Source organism: Apostichopus japonicus, chromosome 9 (assembly GCF_037975245.1).
Source record: "Apostichopus japonicus isolate 1M-3 chromosome 9, ASM3797524v1, whole genome shotgun sequence".
Lineage (NCBI taxonomy): Eukaryota > Metazoa > Echinodermata > Holothuroidea > Aspidochirotida > Stichopodidae > Apostichopus > Apostichopus japonicus.
The window spans coordinates 17,566,440-17,586,170 of record NC_092569.1 but is presented as its reverse complement, the minus strand read 5'-3'; the positions used below and the strand labels follow the sequence as shown (position 1 = coordinate 17,586,170).

General features: G+C 33.8%; 3 protein-coding genes across 4 annotated transcripts in view; all 3 read right to left on the bottom strand.

The window, feature by feature from the left end:
- The window catches only part of LOC139974245 (fibrinogen-like protein A), a 52,197-nt gene that overhangs the window by 23,013 nt on the left and 9,453 nt on the right, over positions 1 to 19,731 (bottom strand). The window lies entirely within an intron of this gene.
- On the bottom strand, positions 277 to 6,116 carry LOC139974247 (fibrinogen-like protein A). Of its 2 annotated transcripts, none has more exons than XM_071981257.1 (5): positions 5,958 to 6,116; positions 4,341 to 4,395; positions 3,807 to 3,976; positions 2,457 to 2,730; positions 277 to 898 (listed from the first exon to the last, which is right to left on the bottom strand). In XM_071981257.1, the coding sequence occupies exons 1-5, from the start codon at positions 6,021 to 6,023 to the stop codon at positions 645 to 647; spliced, it is 819 nt and encodes a 272-aa protein (XP_071837358.1). In that variant the 5' UTR covers positions 6,024 to 6,116; the 3' UTR covers positions 277 to 644. The 2 variants fall into 2 exon arrangements, with proteins under 2 accessions (XP_071837358.1, XP_071837357.1); XM_071981256.1 differs by having other exon boundaries at positions 4,341 to 4,403; positions 5,957 to 6,114.
- Positions 11,058 to 17,882, bottom strand: LOC139973773 (fibrinogen-like protein A). Its single transcript, XM_071980638.1, has 5 exons — positions 17,703 to 17,882; positions 14,145 to 14,196; positions 13,724 to 13,893; positions 13,189 to 13,459; positions 11,058 to 11,525 (listed from the first exon to the last, which is right to left on the bottom strand). The coding sequence occupies exons 1-5, from the start codon at positions 17,880 to 17,882 to the stop codon at positions 11,287 to 11,289; spliced, it is 912 nt and encodes a 303-aa protein (XP_071836739.1). The 3' UTR covers positions 11,058 to 11,286.

Genomic DNA, 19,731 nt, shown 5'->3' with positions numbered 1-19,731 from the left:
TAATGGGGTCTGGATTTATTACAAATTGGATATTTCTTAATCCAACTGTATTGCAAAGTAGTACTTTTTATGGAAACTTTAAAATATACGAGTCATAGAAGTTTTCTGACGCTTTTAATGTATACGCTTGTTATTAACTCAACATTTTGCACTCCAGGACAGCAATAACGTCCATGTTACTTGACCATTTTCAGTACCAAATATATAAAAGTAGTATAACAAACATGCCTTTCTAATATTGAAGCAAAACAAGAATCATGTATTGATAGTCACGTATTAAAGTAGCTGGTTATTTTACAGCTCAGTTCAGTTCAACTTTATTGTTATTTCTCACCAGATTCGTGAATATTACAATCGGAGTAGCAATAGACATTTATCATTTCATGATTGTAATGTCCTTCATTCCCTGTTATGTAAGCATATCATAAATATACCATCACTATCACAACTTGGTTAGTGTTGACTAAACGTGGATCAGCGTTGCTTTAAAATTGCAACAGAAATTGTCAAGATTTTATATACATGCATATTCTGATTTTGATCGCAAGAGAAATGTCTGAAAAAGTTCCGTCACCAGCTTTGTATGTGACAGTAAGTGGATTTAGTTGATTTTGCGGTGTGAACGGTTCCAAGATCTTTTTGTCCTACAGTGGACGTATCTTCATCTCTATGTACTGTATGTTATGATTACCACCGGGGAAGTTGAGATAATAAGGACCATAAGAACTCCAAGGGTAGTTGGGCATTGTATGATAACAGTTCCGACCGTTCACATTTCTGCCATTGAACCACCATCCATTAGCATGACTCCTGCCACAGTGATAGGAAGAGTGGGCTTCGTTATCCCGATCTTTCGTAGAAAATGGCTGTCCTCTATGAGCATCCATGGCATCATAACCTAGCAATAGCAAGGAAAAAATAACGAAAAGTTATTAAAATGACCTGAGCTTGATAACAGCAGCATGCCACGATAGAAGGTCTGTAATACATTTACTTAGTTTAGAGTTTAATGCGACCGTTGAAGTTCTTATCGTTTTTTATTCTTTGTGATATGGTAACTTATTCCAAAGCAAAAAGAAAATGTATCATTACATCCAATGGACAGTTCAACGGAGAAGATATTATAATAAGTTACAATGTGCCCTTAATCGAATGAAACAGTAGGCTGTCTCATGTAATCTTGTTTACGTATATGCCTAGAACAATTAGTTACTAATTCGAGTTCCCGCTTTGAAAATAGTTTCCGAACTCATATAATCGATTATTTTAAGAATTATCATGAAATGGTGCGAATGGGGGGAGTCGTATCATTATTCTGTATATCAATAGCATAGACATTCACCTGTTTATTAACTTATCGAAAAGGAGCAACGCAAAACTCCATACGTCAAATCAATTTGAGAAGGACTGGTAGTTTTTAGGATAGAAGCGACCAAGCCGATGCCTGTAACGTTCTTCGCTTCATGCTTTCCTCAAAGCGTTTAGTGTTTTATAACTGGTACCTCTAATTGCCAGTTTAATGTAACTTAAGTCTTTTTTTTTAAAGGTCGATATGGAATGTTTTGTGGATGCAATCAAAACTCTTTGACTTATTTAGACTTTATGTTATGGTTATTGATATGAAGTTAACTCATTAACTATATATATATATATATCGTAATACACCTTTGTAATGGTTCGAATCCCGGTGGAGGCTGAAAGTTTTTTCACTGTTCTTGATTTTCCAACTCATTACGATTTTCATATATATATATATATATATATATATATATATATATATATATATATATATATATATATATATATATATCTTAGAAGCATATACCACGATGACATCATCAATAAACATGTTGAGAATTGAATGGTGTATTACGATAATTTTTCAGTTCATGAATGTTGCTATACGGAAGCATATGCAGCCATGACGGCTTCATAACTCATGTCAACATAATTATGTTAAGAAGCATCTACAACGATAACAGCTTAAAGAATCATGATTAAGAGTCATGTATAGGTCAAACAGTGTAAATGACAACTCTGAAAGAATATATGGATGGCAGAGACATTACAACGGTATCTTTAGACAAACAGCTGAAATGTTGCATTATAAGTAACAAAATTGAGAATCTCAAAATGTGCAAATTGGGAGCCAGATTAGAGAAAATGTCCTCCCGAACCATTGCAATATGTCATCTGTAAAATGTGATTTCTGTTCGCAAAATGAGGTTGCAACAGATCTGAAAAAGGCAGTGCCATTTTTTTTATAACCAATTGAAATCTAACTGATTATATGTGAAGAAATCCTGCCATTGAATTGGACGATGGAATCGCAGGAATGCTGTAACGCAAATATCACAAAAGAGATTAAATGCTTTGCAGTCAGTCAAATATACCGTAGTTAAAGTTTCTCATCTAGTGGCAAGCAAACCAACTAAGATTTCCAAAAGTATACGAACCTACTGTACTTGAAGAATCGTATTCACCCAGACCCACCAACTTGTATTTGGTACCTTCATCACTGACACGGAAAAGATTGTACTTTGCAAAGTAAGGATGATCATCGCTCCTGGAAACAAAGTCAATTCGTAGTTCGTAGTCCTTTTGATTTGTAATGTAGGCCAGTTTTTCGTTACCGAGCCAGAATTCTCGATGTACAAACCCAAACCCTTGTTTGTATTCCATCCAATCTCGATTAAAATCAACTCCTGCATCGAATCGGCGTTGAATAATCTTTAAAATATAATTCATATATAAGTTATGCTTAGTATGAAAGATGTTATGTTTCACATTTTATCAAAAATTGAAGTATTTCATGCGTGGGCAAAACTGACCGCGAAAGGATGAATGTTTGGTTATTTAAAGAACAAATAAGTTATTGCCTAAAAAGGGATCCAATAAGTGGTGATTCTTCAGGGACGAAAACGCTCTCATACCTCAGCCCATTAAAGTGTTTTTTTTTTGCTATAAAGGCTTAAAACGCTGAAAACGATTTTTGATCATCAATAAAGTAAATAAATATAAAGTAACTTTTGTTCTGAGCAGTTGATTTGATTTTTGTTTTGCTTCAATTACCATTTATCAAATGTAGCAAATGCCATATACGTTACTTACACAAAGATTGCAAGTACACAGATTAACAGACCATCCTAATTGCGTTTGACACGACATGAGCATCTATTTGTATATAATTAATGAATATATCCACATTTGTGTTTTTTGTCAATATTGTCATCCATCAGTAATAGTCACATTGCATGCAAGCAAACCTTGTACAAGATTTGAACAATTAGTTTAAGATTTGAGATCGATTGATACAGTAGCTTATAAACAACGTTGTTATAAGGTGTTAGCATTGAATGAATTAAAGTAGTTCACATAAAAAAGTAGACATTTATTAAAATTATCTAAGAAGCTGGTTAAATTGACTGAGTGCAGTGGTCGTTATGCTTGAGTTACTAATCAAACATAAAGGAGAAACAAACTATTCTTGTTAAACTTAAGGTAAAAGATAAAGCATTTTCACTGTCTTAGGCAATTTCTATACTGAATATAAGGGATAGATATACCTATGGCTGTATTTTGTATCCATCTAATCTACTGATAATGTAAGAGAAAACATAATGTAACACATAAGCTAAGTTACCAGCCAGCCTCCTCGGTCTACATCTTGATTTATATTCTAGATATTAAACAAGAAAACAGATGAAAACCAAAAAGTAAGGATCAGCCGGCCTCCTCCATCTACATCCTTGATTTATATTCTAAATATAAAACAAGAAAACAGATGAAAATCAAAAAGTAAATACCAGCCAGCCTCCTCCATCTACAGTGTTGTTACAATACACAGCAAATGGTTCCATATATGAGTCTGGTTGTATGAGGTAGACCCCGTCAGAAGATTCACCGTCACATTGTCCAAAGACTTCCTTACAATCTCTCGGGTAGTCAGGTTGCTGATAGAAGTAATATGACGCATCTGCGAATAAGAAATAGAAGCATTGAACAATAAAATATGAACATCTTAATTCCCCCATAAGACGTACTGTGGGACCTATGCTGTATGACAATTGCAAATACTAATTTTTCATGACCTATTTAGTTACTAAATAATGATCATTTTTAAGTATACGATCAAAAATGTCAAACTATCTTGTTACAGAAATGTCTGTTCAAACTCATCCTTATAGTCTATGTTAACTATATACAGGCAAGTAATACTAAGCATGAGCTACAATTGTTGTCCATTTCCACAGCATTTCTTTCCCATGAAATTTCCTCGGTCAGGAAATCTGTCCTAAACACAAATCATCATGTTTGGATAAAAAAATATTCCTTTATACCTGAATCAGTATTTCTTCTATTCCTTGTAGAAAATCCATCAACATCTCCATTTCTCTGTAATTAAAACAAGTAGAGGAAAACTGCACTATAGATTGATCACGTAGCAGTTGATTATATGCATGCATTTTGTTTTAAATTCAGTCGCAAAAGAGTAACGAATGTTAACGGGTTTTGTTTCGACGACTTATAGTTTTCCACCCAACCAATATGTTTTATTTTCATAAGCAGATCAACAAATGGCTAAGTACTCTTTGAATTTTTCTCGAAAGGGTGACGGTGCCTGGAAATACCTTAAGCGATTAAAGAACATTTGTCGTTAATAAAATTGCAGGCTACCGACTGCGATCCACTCCAAGGGGAAAACCGAGCTTTAGCCCGTCAAAATAGCTTCCCTTTAATCAACGATACATTGAGCTGGAAATACAATATTGAGATCGGGTTTTCAAATAGTGTAGACGATTTCCTTCTCCATATATATGGCTCATAGTCGGCCGACGGAATATCCCTTTAATATTTATTTAGTGGTTATATATAATACATATATATATATATATATATATATATATATATATATATATATATATATATATATATATATGTGTGTGTGTGTGTGTGTGTGTATCAGAAACAAGCCACACCAAACAAGAAAACAATATATTGGTAGAATTAAAAGAAATTGTGGGGGGGGGGGGGTTCTGAACTCTTAAAATTGGCCTTTATTATACGAATAGTAAGTTACACAATATGGACACGATATGAACTTGTGTTATATGCAACTAAGGAACACTGACATGTAAAATCATTTACAATTATCTTTCATTAACTTGTTGTCATTGTTAATCGTTTGTTAGAGAGTGGGTTTACTTACAACCTAAATGCAAGTATGCATGATATTATTTAAGGTTAACATGTTCATTGCAAATATTTGATTTTTTAACCTAAAAGTTAGAGATCGTTACATAACGTGACAGATTGAAATTCTTCTTCTAATTTATCTTTAAATTTATTTTACATAATTTTACTGATGCAAAAATAGTTCAAGTAGACTTACTCTGGTTTTCTGCTATTATTTTAAATAGTCATCAGATCGTGAAATGGACACACTTACTATAATTGAACGTTTCTTATTGTTTGAAATTGAGACCTTATAAGGTACAAGTTAGAGCTTGTTTGTGTTTATAGGGTTGCAGCCTTCATGTAATCGAATCGCATGGTATAATCAACCAGAAATGGTACAGGACTTGAAGTAAGGTTTTCTTCTCCGACCCACTTTGATTTTAACCCTCTACGCAGTGAATTCCTTAAATGAGTTACTTCAACTATCCTGGACCTATTACCGAACAACTCACATTACCTATTTATAAACTGTTAGCAAGAACAATCATTATTCTTGGAAGTGAAAATTATGGGAATTTATGTACTGCGACATTGGAAATAAAGAATTTGTAAGAAAATTATTTGAAAATTTACATTTTGTACTACTGCAAATTAACTTGTACTACCGGTATTCGGGAGAGATTGAATGGAGTATAATTTGAAAAGAGTTATCGCCTTTTGTTAATTCTGCACAAAACTACATCAACGGAATTTTATAGTAATGAAAATGGCCAACTTACCGCTTCTGAAGCTTGGATACTTGAGACGAAAGTTCCAATAATGTAAAATATGATAAAGAAAGTCATCTTGCAGAGATGTCGTCGTTTAGTTCTTGCCGGTTTGACCGCTGGAAATGAAGTGAAGCTAAAGCAGTCCGCCTTTCTGGTATCAACAGACAGAAGAATTGATGACCTGTCGTCGTTCCTTTCAACTTACAGTAGGGATTAAGAACCATTTTGTAATGCACGTATTAGAAATATCGTCATCTAATAATGTAGAAACATTACGTGTATACCATTATTCTACCTCTCTTGTCTCTGGTCAATAGATTATTAATGTGAAGTTGTAGTAATGTAGTAAGGTCGCGTGCCACAATATATTGCAAAGTGAATCCAGTTGCTACGGAATGAAATGTGTATCTATTTGATATTTTGATGTCATTATATCGGTATGGTCGACATACTGTACTGTCGTCACAATGTAGTGAACGGATTGTAAAATTGTGTTATAACAGCCTCTCGGGTAGTCAGGTTGTTGGTACAAGAGATCCTAGGCATCTGGGAGAAAATGACAAAACAAATTAACTAGATCACCCTTATTCTCACATCAAGTAATAATGAGAATCTTTCAGTCCGTTGAATTATTCATATCTTCATATTGAGTTTACGTACCATTTGGAGGTAAATGGAACGTGAGAATGAACCGCAATAATCATATTTGCTACTGCTAGTTCAGTCTTGCCAAGCAAAAAGTGTTATATTCTCAGCTTTTTATTCAGTGACTGCTTTCCCCTCCCATCAACCTTAACTCACATGAAAAATCTCCCTCTTAAATGAACAACACGCTGCAAAATGTACATGGATTTAACCTGAGGCTGAATAAGAACTTTGCTCATGTCTTTTGCCAAATCTGTGCAAACCTAAGTAGGGAAGGTCAAATATAACGAGATAATCAAAAGGATATTAACTTCGGTTTGCCAAACAAAGAAAATCATGTATTAAAAACTTTGCATTCATTTTGGATTCTATACCAGCTCATTTGCTTAATGTACTATATATTTTGTTACTATTTTATGAAGAATATTGGTTCTAGTTATCAAATCTCCGATGACCTTTTAATGTAAACAAAAACATAATCCAAAGTCAACTGTGTATTCCATGTACCCAATAAGCCTGTTCGAAGATGCAACTTAAGCATGCGCGAAATTTTTCTATGTGCTTGACCTCCGCTTTGGGTCATTTGTGTATAAAATCTGTGTTGTTGTCGTTGCGGGCATACTGTAGTAATAACGACCGAGATGAAGCCGAGAATTTCCGGGAAAATCGTTAAGATGATAAACATTATTTTTATTTTGGTAGTCCAGAAAGTAAGTAAAAATACTTCCCTACATAGGAAAAGATGTAATTTTGCGTTAGACATCAGGAATAAAGACGTCCGGATGTGATAATGGTACTGGGTTCGCGGTATGAACGCTAAAATTATTTAGTATGTAATTTGTCGCATAGTATCTACGCGAATATATAGAAAGTTAGCAACAATGAATTATTCATGGGGAATATCGTCGTAGCTTGTCATATTATAGTTACTAAAACAGGTTTGTTAATGAACATGTATTTCTTATTATTGTTATTATTGTTATTATTGCAATTTTTGTTATTATTGTTATTATTATTATTATTATTCGTATTTTTATTATTGATATTATTGTTATTATTATTGTTATTCTTGTTATACAAAAACATGTTGATACGATAGAAAATTATCTCTTCAAGATTTTTTTCTTGTATGTTAATGATCATAAGACAACGAATTTGGATCGATTTTTTACTTCAAATACTTTCGCTTTTACAACCAGTTGCAGATCATATTCATCAGTATGTATACTGTTTGTTCTGCGACTATGTCGCTGCTTTAGCGTACGTGTTGTTTCCAACGTTGGGGCAAGCTGAGGCAATCTCTTCGTAGCGAAAACAAGTGCGACAAGTTCTTCTTTTCATCCTGATAATTTAGGTCTTGGCTCCCTTAGAAAGTCCTTCAAAACTTTCACCCGCCACAGCTTAATATCATCGATGGATATTTCATCCTTCATTGCGAAAAAAATAAGAAATACTTCAGTACATATAACGATCGATATTTAGATTTACAACGCTGAAATGTGTGCATATGTGTCGAGTGACGCTACTATTCACAGTCGACCCTTTGACCTGTGTTATGATACAGCATGTTGCTTTAAAGGTTTTTACGTTAATTGCTGTTATGCACGTCTTAAATGGGTATGTATTATTACGCAAATTTGTAAACGCAGAGCACAATCAGTGCAGTTCCAAGGTATGGTCGAGTATCCTTACAGATTGTTATATAAATTAGTTTGCAACGAGTGGCTCGCTCTCTTCTCCCAGTGGTACCAGCTTGTACGTCACGTCACATCGAAATAACCATGGAGTCTGCGTATTACTAACAAAAACCCACCTTTCCGTTCCGGCCTTTCTTCACAAGACCAACCAATCTGTGTGTGAGTCTGTCTTAATTCTCTTTGGATACCACCATGTTCGTGTTTTCTTCTGGAACTGTTATTTACCTTATATGGTCCTGTGCTCTTCCGCCCTTTTTTTTTACTTAAAGCGCCTTCCCAAAGCTTCCAGACACACTCGCCTTGTTACTTGACCGAACACCGACTTCCCTGGATGTGAACACCCCGACGAAGAGCCCAGCTGTAGCCGAGGTACCTTCGCGCGTTAAGCTAACTATAAGTATACCGGTACGTAATGCATTTATGCTAAGTTATATGTTTTTTTTACCAATAGACACGGATTAGATTCATGTTAAAGACATACCTCTCTTTATTGTGTTCGTTTCCCCAATCCATAATATCTGGACTTCGTAACACCTGCTACATAATCATAAGCTGCTGGTATTTCCGAACTGGCTGGGAAAGTGTTAGCAACGTAATTAGCTATTTAATAAACAATGCGTTTAATCCTTTTCTGTATTGAACCATGTTATGCGATATGCAGCGAGTTGATATAGGAATCATCAGAACGTTCCGTGCAAATATTTCTGCATGATAGGACAAATGCAGGGCAATGCAGGATGCAGGACAAAAAAAATAAGAATTTCTTTTAGTGATCTCGAAATAACTATTATTTGCAAATATCTGTTTGCACAAGAAAAACAATTAATTGGATTCCATCACTGCATTTGACATGCATTTAAAAAAAGGAAGGAATTATTAGAAGAAAAAAATTGCGGTTCAGCTAAATGTTTTGAAAAATCTAGAAATGGACTTCCTTAAAAAGGAACTTCTTTTTTTGTTTTTTTGCCATGAGAACTTATATAGCTCTATATGTCTAAGTGTTGCAAATTTCACTTTTAAATAGGGGCTGGAGCAATTCTAATGCGGGTATATTTTTGGAAAATAAACTCCTAGGTCCTGATGAGTGTGTCACGTGTGATCGAGATCCTTGAAGTGTAGCCAGGGAATAGAAAACGATTGCGTATCCACCTAATAAAATCATGCATCGGTATAGACCTGATCGACCTGATGTTTAGGCTCAATGTAACGGGCTGACGTCGATTTGTGCTCTTGTCACTGGTCTGTCCGAGGGGAGAGGGCGGTATTGCAAAGAGAAAGTGTGTTGTAATATTTAATCGCGTTGTCAAAAACTACAATTTAAGATACAAAACATGTATATATAGAAGAAACCATATTAGGCAGTCAATGGACCTAATGGAAGCCAGCGGAGAATACTTAGATGGACTATAGGTAACCATTCTTATGATGATCAATTGAAATGCCGACTGAGTGGGGAAGGGGGGGGGTCCATTGACAATTTCCTATATGATACATTTAATCAGATGAGCTAGATAATATATCACTCTCAACTGAAAGTCCTTGCTGCAAACCCCCCCCCCCCCCCTCCATGCCACTCCTTCCCCATTCTATCAGCAGTTATACAATACCATGGTAGTAAATAACGCTCTATGAAAGGTAAAGTATCAATAACTTGCGTTTAGAAGCTCATATTTATTATATCTCTATAACAAAGGTTCGAAAAGGTGTTGATATTTTGTCTAAATTAAAACATATCTTTCCAAAGAATGTTTTAAGGATTATCTACTTAAGCGATAAACTTCTTTATCTTTCGACGGTATTGCTCCATCGTCTCGTCTGGTGCTTCTAAGACAAATCTTAACAAGTTGTATATTCTTCAGGAAAGAGCAATTAAGCATGGGCCTATAACGTTTTCCACCTCTCGCGGTAGTACAAGTCGTTTATCCACGTCATTAAATGTGTCTATCAAGTTTGATGATCTCATTACCCTCAATATTCTTACATATAATAACCGTACTATGAATAATCTTCCCCCAAATTCATTTCGTATTTTTGTATATGACCAATGACTCTATCCATATTTACTGTACCTTGCAGGCTATTTTTCTATACGTAGTCCTTTTCGCTCAACTTCTCGTAGCAGGCATAGTCTCACTTACCGTTTCCTGAAATTTGTACGTTAAATTTTACCTTACAATGTTTTATTGATCGCAACCGTTGTTTTTCTCGTGAGTGTTGGTAGGTTGAGGGTCGTGGTAGGACGGGGGTGGTGCTGTGGTAGGGTAGGGGAACGTTTAGGAGGTTTTCTTTTCCCCTTCTTTTTCTTCTTCTTTTCCAGGGATGTTTCTACTTGCTAAGCCCACAAGGGTTTTTAGATCACTTCCTTTCACATCTGTTATTCTCATTTATATGACTTATTTATTGTACCGTGTTGTGAACAAACAACAATAAATAAATGAAAAGGAAAGGAAGATTACTGCATCCTTTGAGTCAATCTCAAGTCAAAACAAAGATAATATTTTGCAACAATTACATGTTGCTAAAAGTCTGTCTATATAGAGAAATTTTGGCAATGAAAGAGAACAGATTGTGGAAAAAGGGTCAGGGCCATGATCAACTTTTCAACATTTTTTCTTTAAAGTGAGTTTCAATCTCGTTGAATACTTACAAAGTATGAACACAATTCAAACCTCTTCCCCCCGAGACCTTGTTGCAATGACAATTCAGGATGGGGATGTTATTAATTGAGTACTTTAAATAATATGTTTTAATAATAAGAAAGCATATCTTCTAGGAATTCACGATACAAGTTTATTATCTCCGTTAAGTTATTAGTATCATATAAAACACAAATATTCGCTACTGAAGGTGGAACAAAATTTTATAAACATCGCTGAAGTTTTTGTATGTGAATCCACTTTTGTTTTTAAATAAATTTTGACATCAGTTAACTTCCAGTAAATTGCTTTTCAGTTGTTTCATGTAATGTTGTCTTCAAGCAGTTGCATATCCCCTATTTATTCAACTGGACGTATCTTCATCTCTATATATTGGATGTTGTAATTACCGCCTGGAAAGTTATTCCAATAAGGACCAGTACTCCATGGATAATTGGGATAAGTGTATGCACAATAACCTGAACCGCCTTTGTGCCACCAACCATTGTAATAAGTAGCACAGTTGGAAGAATAAAGGTCATTGTCGCGATCTCTTGTTGTGAAAGCCATTCCTTTGCTGTAAGGCAAAGCATCGTAACCTGTCATGAAGTACAAAGAAGAGAAAAGATTATTAGACCTATTCAGGTACGACAATTCTCTATTGTTTTACATTCTACCAAGAAAAGATTATAACAAAGGCCTATGTTAAGATATTTTGAAATGTTAATTTTTATGTGAAGGACAGCATTTACAGCTAAGATGCCTTTACTTTCATATTTATCAAGTTATCATTTACTAAGCAAAGGCACTCTTTACTTAGAATACTAGCAGAACGTTGTGTTCCATAAATAATCGGAACTGTATAATTTGTTAGCCTTTACAATGTATATATCTGATCAATTAAGTTTGAAATTGGGAATAAAATACAAATTTCATATTATACCGTTGTTGCACTGTAAAATATCTTACCCGCGTTTTAACTGTTTTGGGGCAAACGTTTAAACATATGTTTGGTTGGATATTGTGTACTTACTTTTTGGCATTTTACTTATTTTGGGTCAATGGTTTCATCCAATTTTGTTTGGATTTATACATACCCAGTGTGTGATTAAATGTTTTTCCCAATATAGTTAGAGTGTAAATAATAATCTAAGGAATACAAGTGTAACTGTTTGGTAGTTATTGTCCAATATTAAATTCGAGCAAAGCCATAACAGGTTATAAAATGCAACCTTTCCTCTCCTTCTGTAACAGTAATACGGCAGCAAAGTGTCTCTTAGTACCAGCAAATTTTCCAACAAGAATTTTAGAGAAAAAAAAGTTTTTCTTTCATTTAATATGTTCATATTCAAGTTTTATCAAGACAAAAAGTCAATTTCAAAGGGCAACTTTTTTTTTCAGTTCTCTTTTATGACTAGTTTAATAGCATTGTACAATGATCATCCCAATAATTGTACTTATAAGAACTATACGTCTCCGTGTTCTTTAACCACATCTTTAGAAATGCTATCACAGTTAACGACCTTGAACCTTGAATAACCATGTTCATTCGAGCAATGATACATAATTAATAAAATGTCGTGACAGAAATACTAGTGATACTGACATTCTCTATTCATTACGAGAAACGTGAGACAAGCAAACAAACAAAACAAAGCAAGCAAACAAATGTTAAAGATTCAGTTAGGTCCCAGCCACGTGCAACTTATATGCCCAAGAGCTATTAGATTATTTCTAAATATATCATATTCTGTGTAGTATTGTGCGCTCTGAATCTGATATTATGTAATACTGATGGCAGTAAACGTTTTGAATGGATAAAGTTAACCACATACACAAATACCTGTCATTAATGTTTGACGGTTCATTCTTATAAAATTCATAAAAGAAATGCGATATCCCCCAAAACATTTTCCGGCCTGTCATAATCCTTCAAAGGAAGGCACGATGATGTTATATTTTGCTGCATTTTTGAATCGTGCATGTCATCCTAACCTTCACAGTTTTGTATGATGTGGTCAGTAAATCACTGTATTAATGAAATATAATGTGAAATCTCCAAAGCAAACTTAACCGTCCCGTTCTTTGTGTTGATATTTGCACATTTAATGACAATGCCAGGTATTGAAGGAGACCCAGGGGACCCAGTCCGTATTAGCCAATTGTAAGTCGTATCTATTTTCTCTTTTTTCTGTTCATTTAACAATATGTTTTGTATTAAACAGACATGTGTAATTTCCATTGACATTTGTGCAGACTCACCTACTGTACTTGTCGAGTCGTAGTCTCCAACATCCACCAGCCTGTACAATGTTCCTTCATCGCTCACACGGAAAAGGTTGTACTTTGCGAAATATGGATCACCGCTCTTTGATACAAAGTCAAATCTTATTTCGTAATCCTTCTGGTTTGTTATGTAAGCTAGTTTCTCGTTACCCAGCCATAAATCGCGATGTGGAAAGCCAAAACCGTTTTTATAATCCTCCCAGTTACGGTTGAATTCTACACCACCGTCCATGCGTCGCTGTATAACCTGTATATGTATCAAGAACATGTTTTAATATTAAGCATCACGAGTATTTCTTAATGTTTAAAGTACGTTCACATCGATCTTCATAAATCATAGACATCATGTACCGTTGTTCTATTTTGCAGGTATAGAACAGTTGTAAACATACACTCATACTAAACGAAAGTTTACCAGTCACTTCAATGAAAATAAACTAATTCATTTTATTTTATTTTACAGTCGTCTGTGAAAGCTGGGAAGCTAATGTAGACAGAGTTAAAACCATACCATCCAATTTCCACCATCTACAGTGTTGTTACAGTACACAGGAAATGGTTCAAGGTATCCGTCTGGTTGTATGAGGTAGACCCCGTCTGAAGATTCCCCGTCACATTGTTCAAAGACTTCCTTACAATCTCGAGGGTAGTCAGGTTGTTGATAGAAAAAGTAAGAAGCATCTGTGAAAGTACAACAAATTGTTAAAAGTTGTTACTATCTGAAAAAAAGTATACATATTTTCTTCTCCAACATGAGTCCTTGTTTTCATGCTCTGTTGACGGAAATTCACCGGTAACTCTGCCTTGTCCGTTTTCACCCCACTACCACCGATGCAAACAAAGGCTACTACATGCAATCCAGTAGAATCAACAATTTATTAGTTTTGTAGTTAATTTGTAATTAACACAGTGAAATAAATTCACCTTCTTACCTGAATTAGTACTTCTCTTATTCCTTGTGAAACCTTCATTTCTCTCCATGTCCTGTATTGTAGAGAATATGTTAAACAGTCAAGCGAATCACACCGGTCGCAAACAATCATATCAAAAATTGCATTTTTTTTTCTTACAACACTTTTAAACGTAATCAGCAAGTAAGATTTTAAATAATAAACAAGGACATCATCATCTTTTTTGGTACCAAATTCAATTTAATTAAGGGTATTTAATAAAATCGATACGCTTGATTTAACAAATATCAAATCATTCGAAAAAAAATTCAAAACCTTCGACTCTTACCTTCACCATTTGAATGATGAAATTTTGATTAATGGAGCAAAATTGCCTACATAAATATGTGCCTTTCACTTTAAAATTGTCAAAATCAATTGCAGAAAGTTTGTTAAATGGAAGGTATCAAATTAGCACACGGAACGGAAATACTTTACTTCAATATCATACTTTGACCAACAGTTAACTTTTACCAAATTAAATATGCATATGAGAAGACGCAAGTATTACTGTACTAAATTAAATCAAGGTTATTATGAGGCTAATTGAATTATCTTAAGATAATTCAAATATATACTGATCTGTACTCAATTGTGCAGCTGCACCAATGTAGGTTGAGTGTCCTAACTGCTTCGCAAACTCCTACGATACTTGTGAACTAACTACATATATATATATATATATATATATATATATATATATATATATATATATATATATCTTGAATTGTTACAGAGATCTATAGATGCAGCTTTAATATGAGACTATGTGAAGCTCCCTTTTTAAGCTTCTTTAGTTCTTTGTTGCAAAGTTCTTGGCTTTCATACAATATGGAACAAAATGTGTGAGAGAATAAAAATAACAATGATAACTTTTATAGAAGAACCATCATAAATTAAGGAAGAAACTTAACTTCACGGGACAAATTGCATCGTGCTCATTATTATTTCACTTGAACCTTCATAAAATTGGAATTTTTTTTTTACAACACCTATTATTATGTTTCTCAGTATAACAAAAATTTACTTGTCACTTCAGAAAGAATAATATTAAAAATATGTGAACGTCAGCGATCTTTACAAGCGTTATTTCTTTCAACGGATGATTGAAATCTGATACACATTCAATAAAGTTTAATCTAAACAACGGATATCTTTCAGAAAAGCAAAATAATGGTATGGGAAATATTCGACCTTTATGTATAGTTAGCTTATACCATTTAAAGAAAATAGCAAATTCGTACGTTATTCTTCAAAGCTAAAGCTACAGTTGAAGATAACGACAATTATAAACAATAAAGGCAAGTACGTTAAAGTTTTAAAGTTCAGTCTTTTTTATTTTTCTTACAACTAAGCGAAATCACGACTGTAATAGCAATCTAGAATAGCACGTAATCGGCTCATTAACATAGGTCCAGTGTGTTAATACTATAAGTTTAGCTTGGGGGTGGGGGATGAGTAAAACTTAAGTAGCAGACAACTATTATGGGACCTAATGTCAGTTGCCCTTAATATTTTGCACATAAAGCGGAAAAAGTTCAAATAAATTTTATGGAATATCGAACAAAAAGAAACAATAATAAAACTAAAAATTGTAATTCTTCATAGTATTGATAATATTGGTAATATATACTATTGACATTGTTACCATTGCTTATCAATTATTCATTTTGAATTAAAGTTAGTTAAGATTCGTAAAGCTTTTGGCACGTTGTGAGTCATGTTTCGAAGAAAAATAAATCTAAAAAATATAATAAGATATATTTTGGGAGATTTGTAAAACTCTTGAAATCTTTAAGGAGACGTTAAATCAGATGTAATTCTGTTTAGTAGACAACATATTTTGCTTCATATAGTATCGTTAAAGATTGAAAGTTTAGAGGATAGTATTGGCACACAATGCAAAGGTCATCGAGAGTTCATGACAAACGAGAGATAATGTTTAGAAGAAATACCTACTGACCAAAGGTAATATCAAAGGATATAACGTTATCATACAGACAGAGTAACGTGCAACTTTAATCTAAAAAATATAAGAGATACAATCAAGTTCCATGTCAACTTTACACAAACGACCTCGATTAGTTGAATTTAAAGTTACTATCGCATCATACGTTTTCATAACTTAGAAAATATTATATCAACCACGTGATTGTTTGCCGGTGTTTTTAATATTACTTAAAATTCTTCTTACAAGTAATACATCGCAACATGAGACATAAATTAAAACAAATCTGTTTAAGTTTAAATGTAATTTAAATTATTTTGATAAGGTACTGAATAAAGTTTCATAACATTGTTGTTAAATTTACAAAGCTAATATGGAGGAAGTATCTGCTACTTTTCGAAAATTGTTTTAGATATGAGACATTGTATAGATATATTTTTTACTAATAATATGTGTCATCGAGTAAAATATTATATTTTAAAAATCCCCTTTCAAGTAGTACAGCGCAACATGAGACGATTAAGTATATTTTGATTATTTTGCAGAGGTACTGAATGAAGTTTTGTAATATTGTTGTGAAATTTACAAAGCTATTTAAAGGAAACAGCCGAAAATGTTTTAGATATTAGACATTATATACATACATTTTTTACTAATAATATGTGCCACCGAGTAAAATAATTTTATTTTATAATTTAAATTAAGGCGATACATATATTTCAAAGAGCGAAGTATTTCTTTTAAACTGATCAATAAATTTTAAAATGTATTGAGAATATCACTATATTAAGTGTCGACGATGTTCTTCTGTATAGGTAAAGCTTTTACGTTTGCAAGAACGGTTATGTTTGTTTCGGTGATTAGTATGTGTTGTAACAACCATGAATTGATCTGGTCTTCAAAATTTTTCCCTCCGATCAGTTTGTGCTACTAGTCTTAAGGTTAGTATGAATTGTTGAAAAAACGAACGTGATGGAACGGTTTAAACCGCTACATTACACAATCTGGTTTAAAGTCTATCAAACATGATTGTTTGTAATTTTCGGATGCTCAATCTGAGCCATAATTCGATTACACACAGAACTGTAACATCAACTATCAACTGTAACGCTACTAGTTGACTCTCATGTTTTTCGTTCACTTTAGGTCCTTTGAGGTTTTATCCCTTTAACACCATCGTTCATGATGCGACCTTCCTGAACTAAAAAGTAACATCTCTAAAGATAATGTACCACCAGAAAATTATATCAAATTGAGTCTTCAGATAAATTAATCCCCAATGAGTTGTAACTATCAATCGATCGAGATTCATCAGACAGTAAAAAAAAAACGTTTAACTTTCTTTAAGTTCGTTCAGTTGTTCGTTAATTAACTCAACTACCAGAAAATGTAAACAGTTTGGAAATAAACCTAAAAGAAATGCATTGTAGAAAAAAAAATTAAGAACGGACGGCAATTTATCCAACTTAAAAATCTAAATCACTCAGTTTCTATCACATCATGACAACAAAAATTTAATGTTTGGTAATATAGTTAAAGTTTCAAATATACAAAATGAAGCATTCTATGAAATGAACAGATAAGACACTTACCATTGTGTTTCCTGACACTTGAAGACTTGAGACAAAAGCTCCGAAAATACAGACTGAAATAAAAAGATGCATCTTGCCGAGTTGTTCTGGGCTGATGTTTTCAGGTTGAGAGCTCAAGAAGAAGTGATATTCAATCTCAATTTTTCCCCCATAGAGGTGTCTTGTGGTGGTGAATGACATACTGGGATAGATGATCATTCCCTAACAACCGTAAAGGTTAAGTTCCATCATGTGCAATACTATATACTTTTAATATGATAGCTGTATGTTCTGGTTATGTAGATGAGTTCCAATAACAACCGTACATCAAATAGAACATTTTAACCATATCACTGTGAAAGAAAAGGTAAACTCATTAACGAAGTGAAATTTATAATAATAAGCGTTTAATATATATCATAATCTATTGCATACATTTTATTGTACCTTACAAAACAGAATAGGCCTTAACCTCTTTCACTAGGTTCTTGTTCAATCGTCAAATATGAAAAAAAACTTCATGTGACATTTCATTTGAAAAATTAATACATGTTATTAATAATTTGTTTCCCACAACAAATAAGATATTATTTTAACTTTCCTATTCCTCCGTCGATACTAATTTTATAACGCTATGAAGATGCCTCGTATATTCGACAGCATGGTCGCACTGAAATATTATTTCATCCCTTCTAGTCTTTAGTCTTGACGATAAAAGGAGAAGCTTTATAATGGTAACATGGATAGCCAGCGTGAAGTTCTTCTCTTTATTCCTGATGTGGTGGATATTTCGAAGACTCAAGCCACCTACAAATATACATTTCTACGCAGTTTCGCAACTTGCGGAAAGGATGAGCTGGATATTACACCACCCTCATAACCCCTAACACTCTATTGACATCCCCACCCTTTGCTACTGTTTCCCCTGCAATACCATGGGAGCAAAGAACACATTTATTGTGCTAGAAAGGAAAGTGTAAATACATTTTTGTTGAAAGATCGTAAGATGATTGCGTCCTTTGTGTAAATCTCATGTTAAAGAATAGTAGAAATTTCCCTGCAATGCGCATACTAGTAGTTTACTTTACTATGAAAATTAGGACAACAAATTGTAGAATGCAGGTGATTAAGATACTTTTGAAGGCCATGCAGTAAAAATGAAGGTATATATTCTTTTAGCTTTCTTAATTCTTGCAATAACATATGTATTGGAGTTTCCTGATCCATGTAACACATAGCGAATCTTTAAAGGTAAAAATACCGTAGGAAAAGTCTTAACAAAAACCTTTGCAAACGTCATGATTTTAATTGTCACTTAAATTGATAAGGATGACGTGTTCTTCGATAGACCATAAACTGAGAGTTTACAATGTTACTTTCATACTTTTTGTTCTTATGAATGAATGAATGTATTTAATTATTCAATGCTGTAAAATACTAATGTTACGGGTCTTGAAGTTAGAGGGACTTGGCTTTGGCTTTAAGATGAATACGTTATCGCTCCGTTATTGTCTGTGTGTGCCTTTCACTGTATCCCCGTATTCCACATATACTTCTTTTGGAGATTCGAGACGAAACGGAATATTTGAGGTGGAGATGCCTAGCTGGTATTTCCAGAATACAGAAATTTAGTTTGGTGTTAAAATCTACTTTGCTTAAGGCGGCAAATCATCGTGATTCTTGCTGGATCAAGGAACTGGTCTCCATTTGCTCGTTAGTTCTATCCTCGGCGTGCAGAATTATCCATTATCTTTGGTGACGTGACTTTGTTCAGTTTTGTTCATAAAGATCGATTCTGCATGGATCATTGTTTATCGGAGTGACTTTAGTGAACGACAAGCACTAGCCGAGATGATGGCCTAGAGTTCAATGACAACAATCCGGACGTCCCTCATCCTTGTGACTCCTTGCCTACTATACCACATCTGGAACCGAAGTTCATCCTCTACATTTTATAGCATCATCAACCTTTTTTTTACCAACAGATACCAATATTTTTTTACTAACATGGCGGTTGGACCGCTAATTAATTTGCGAGATGCATGTTAAT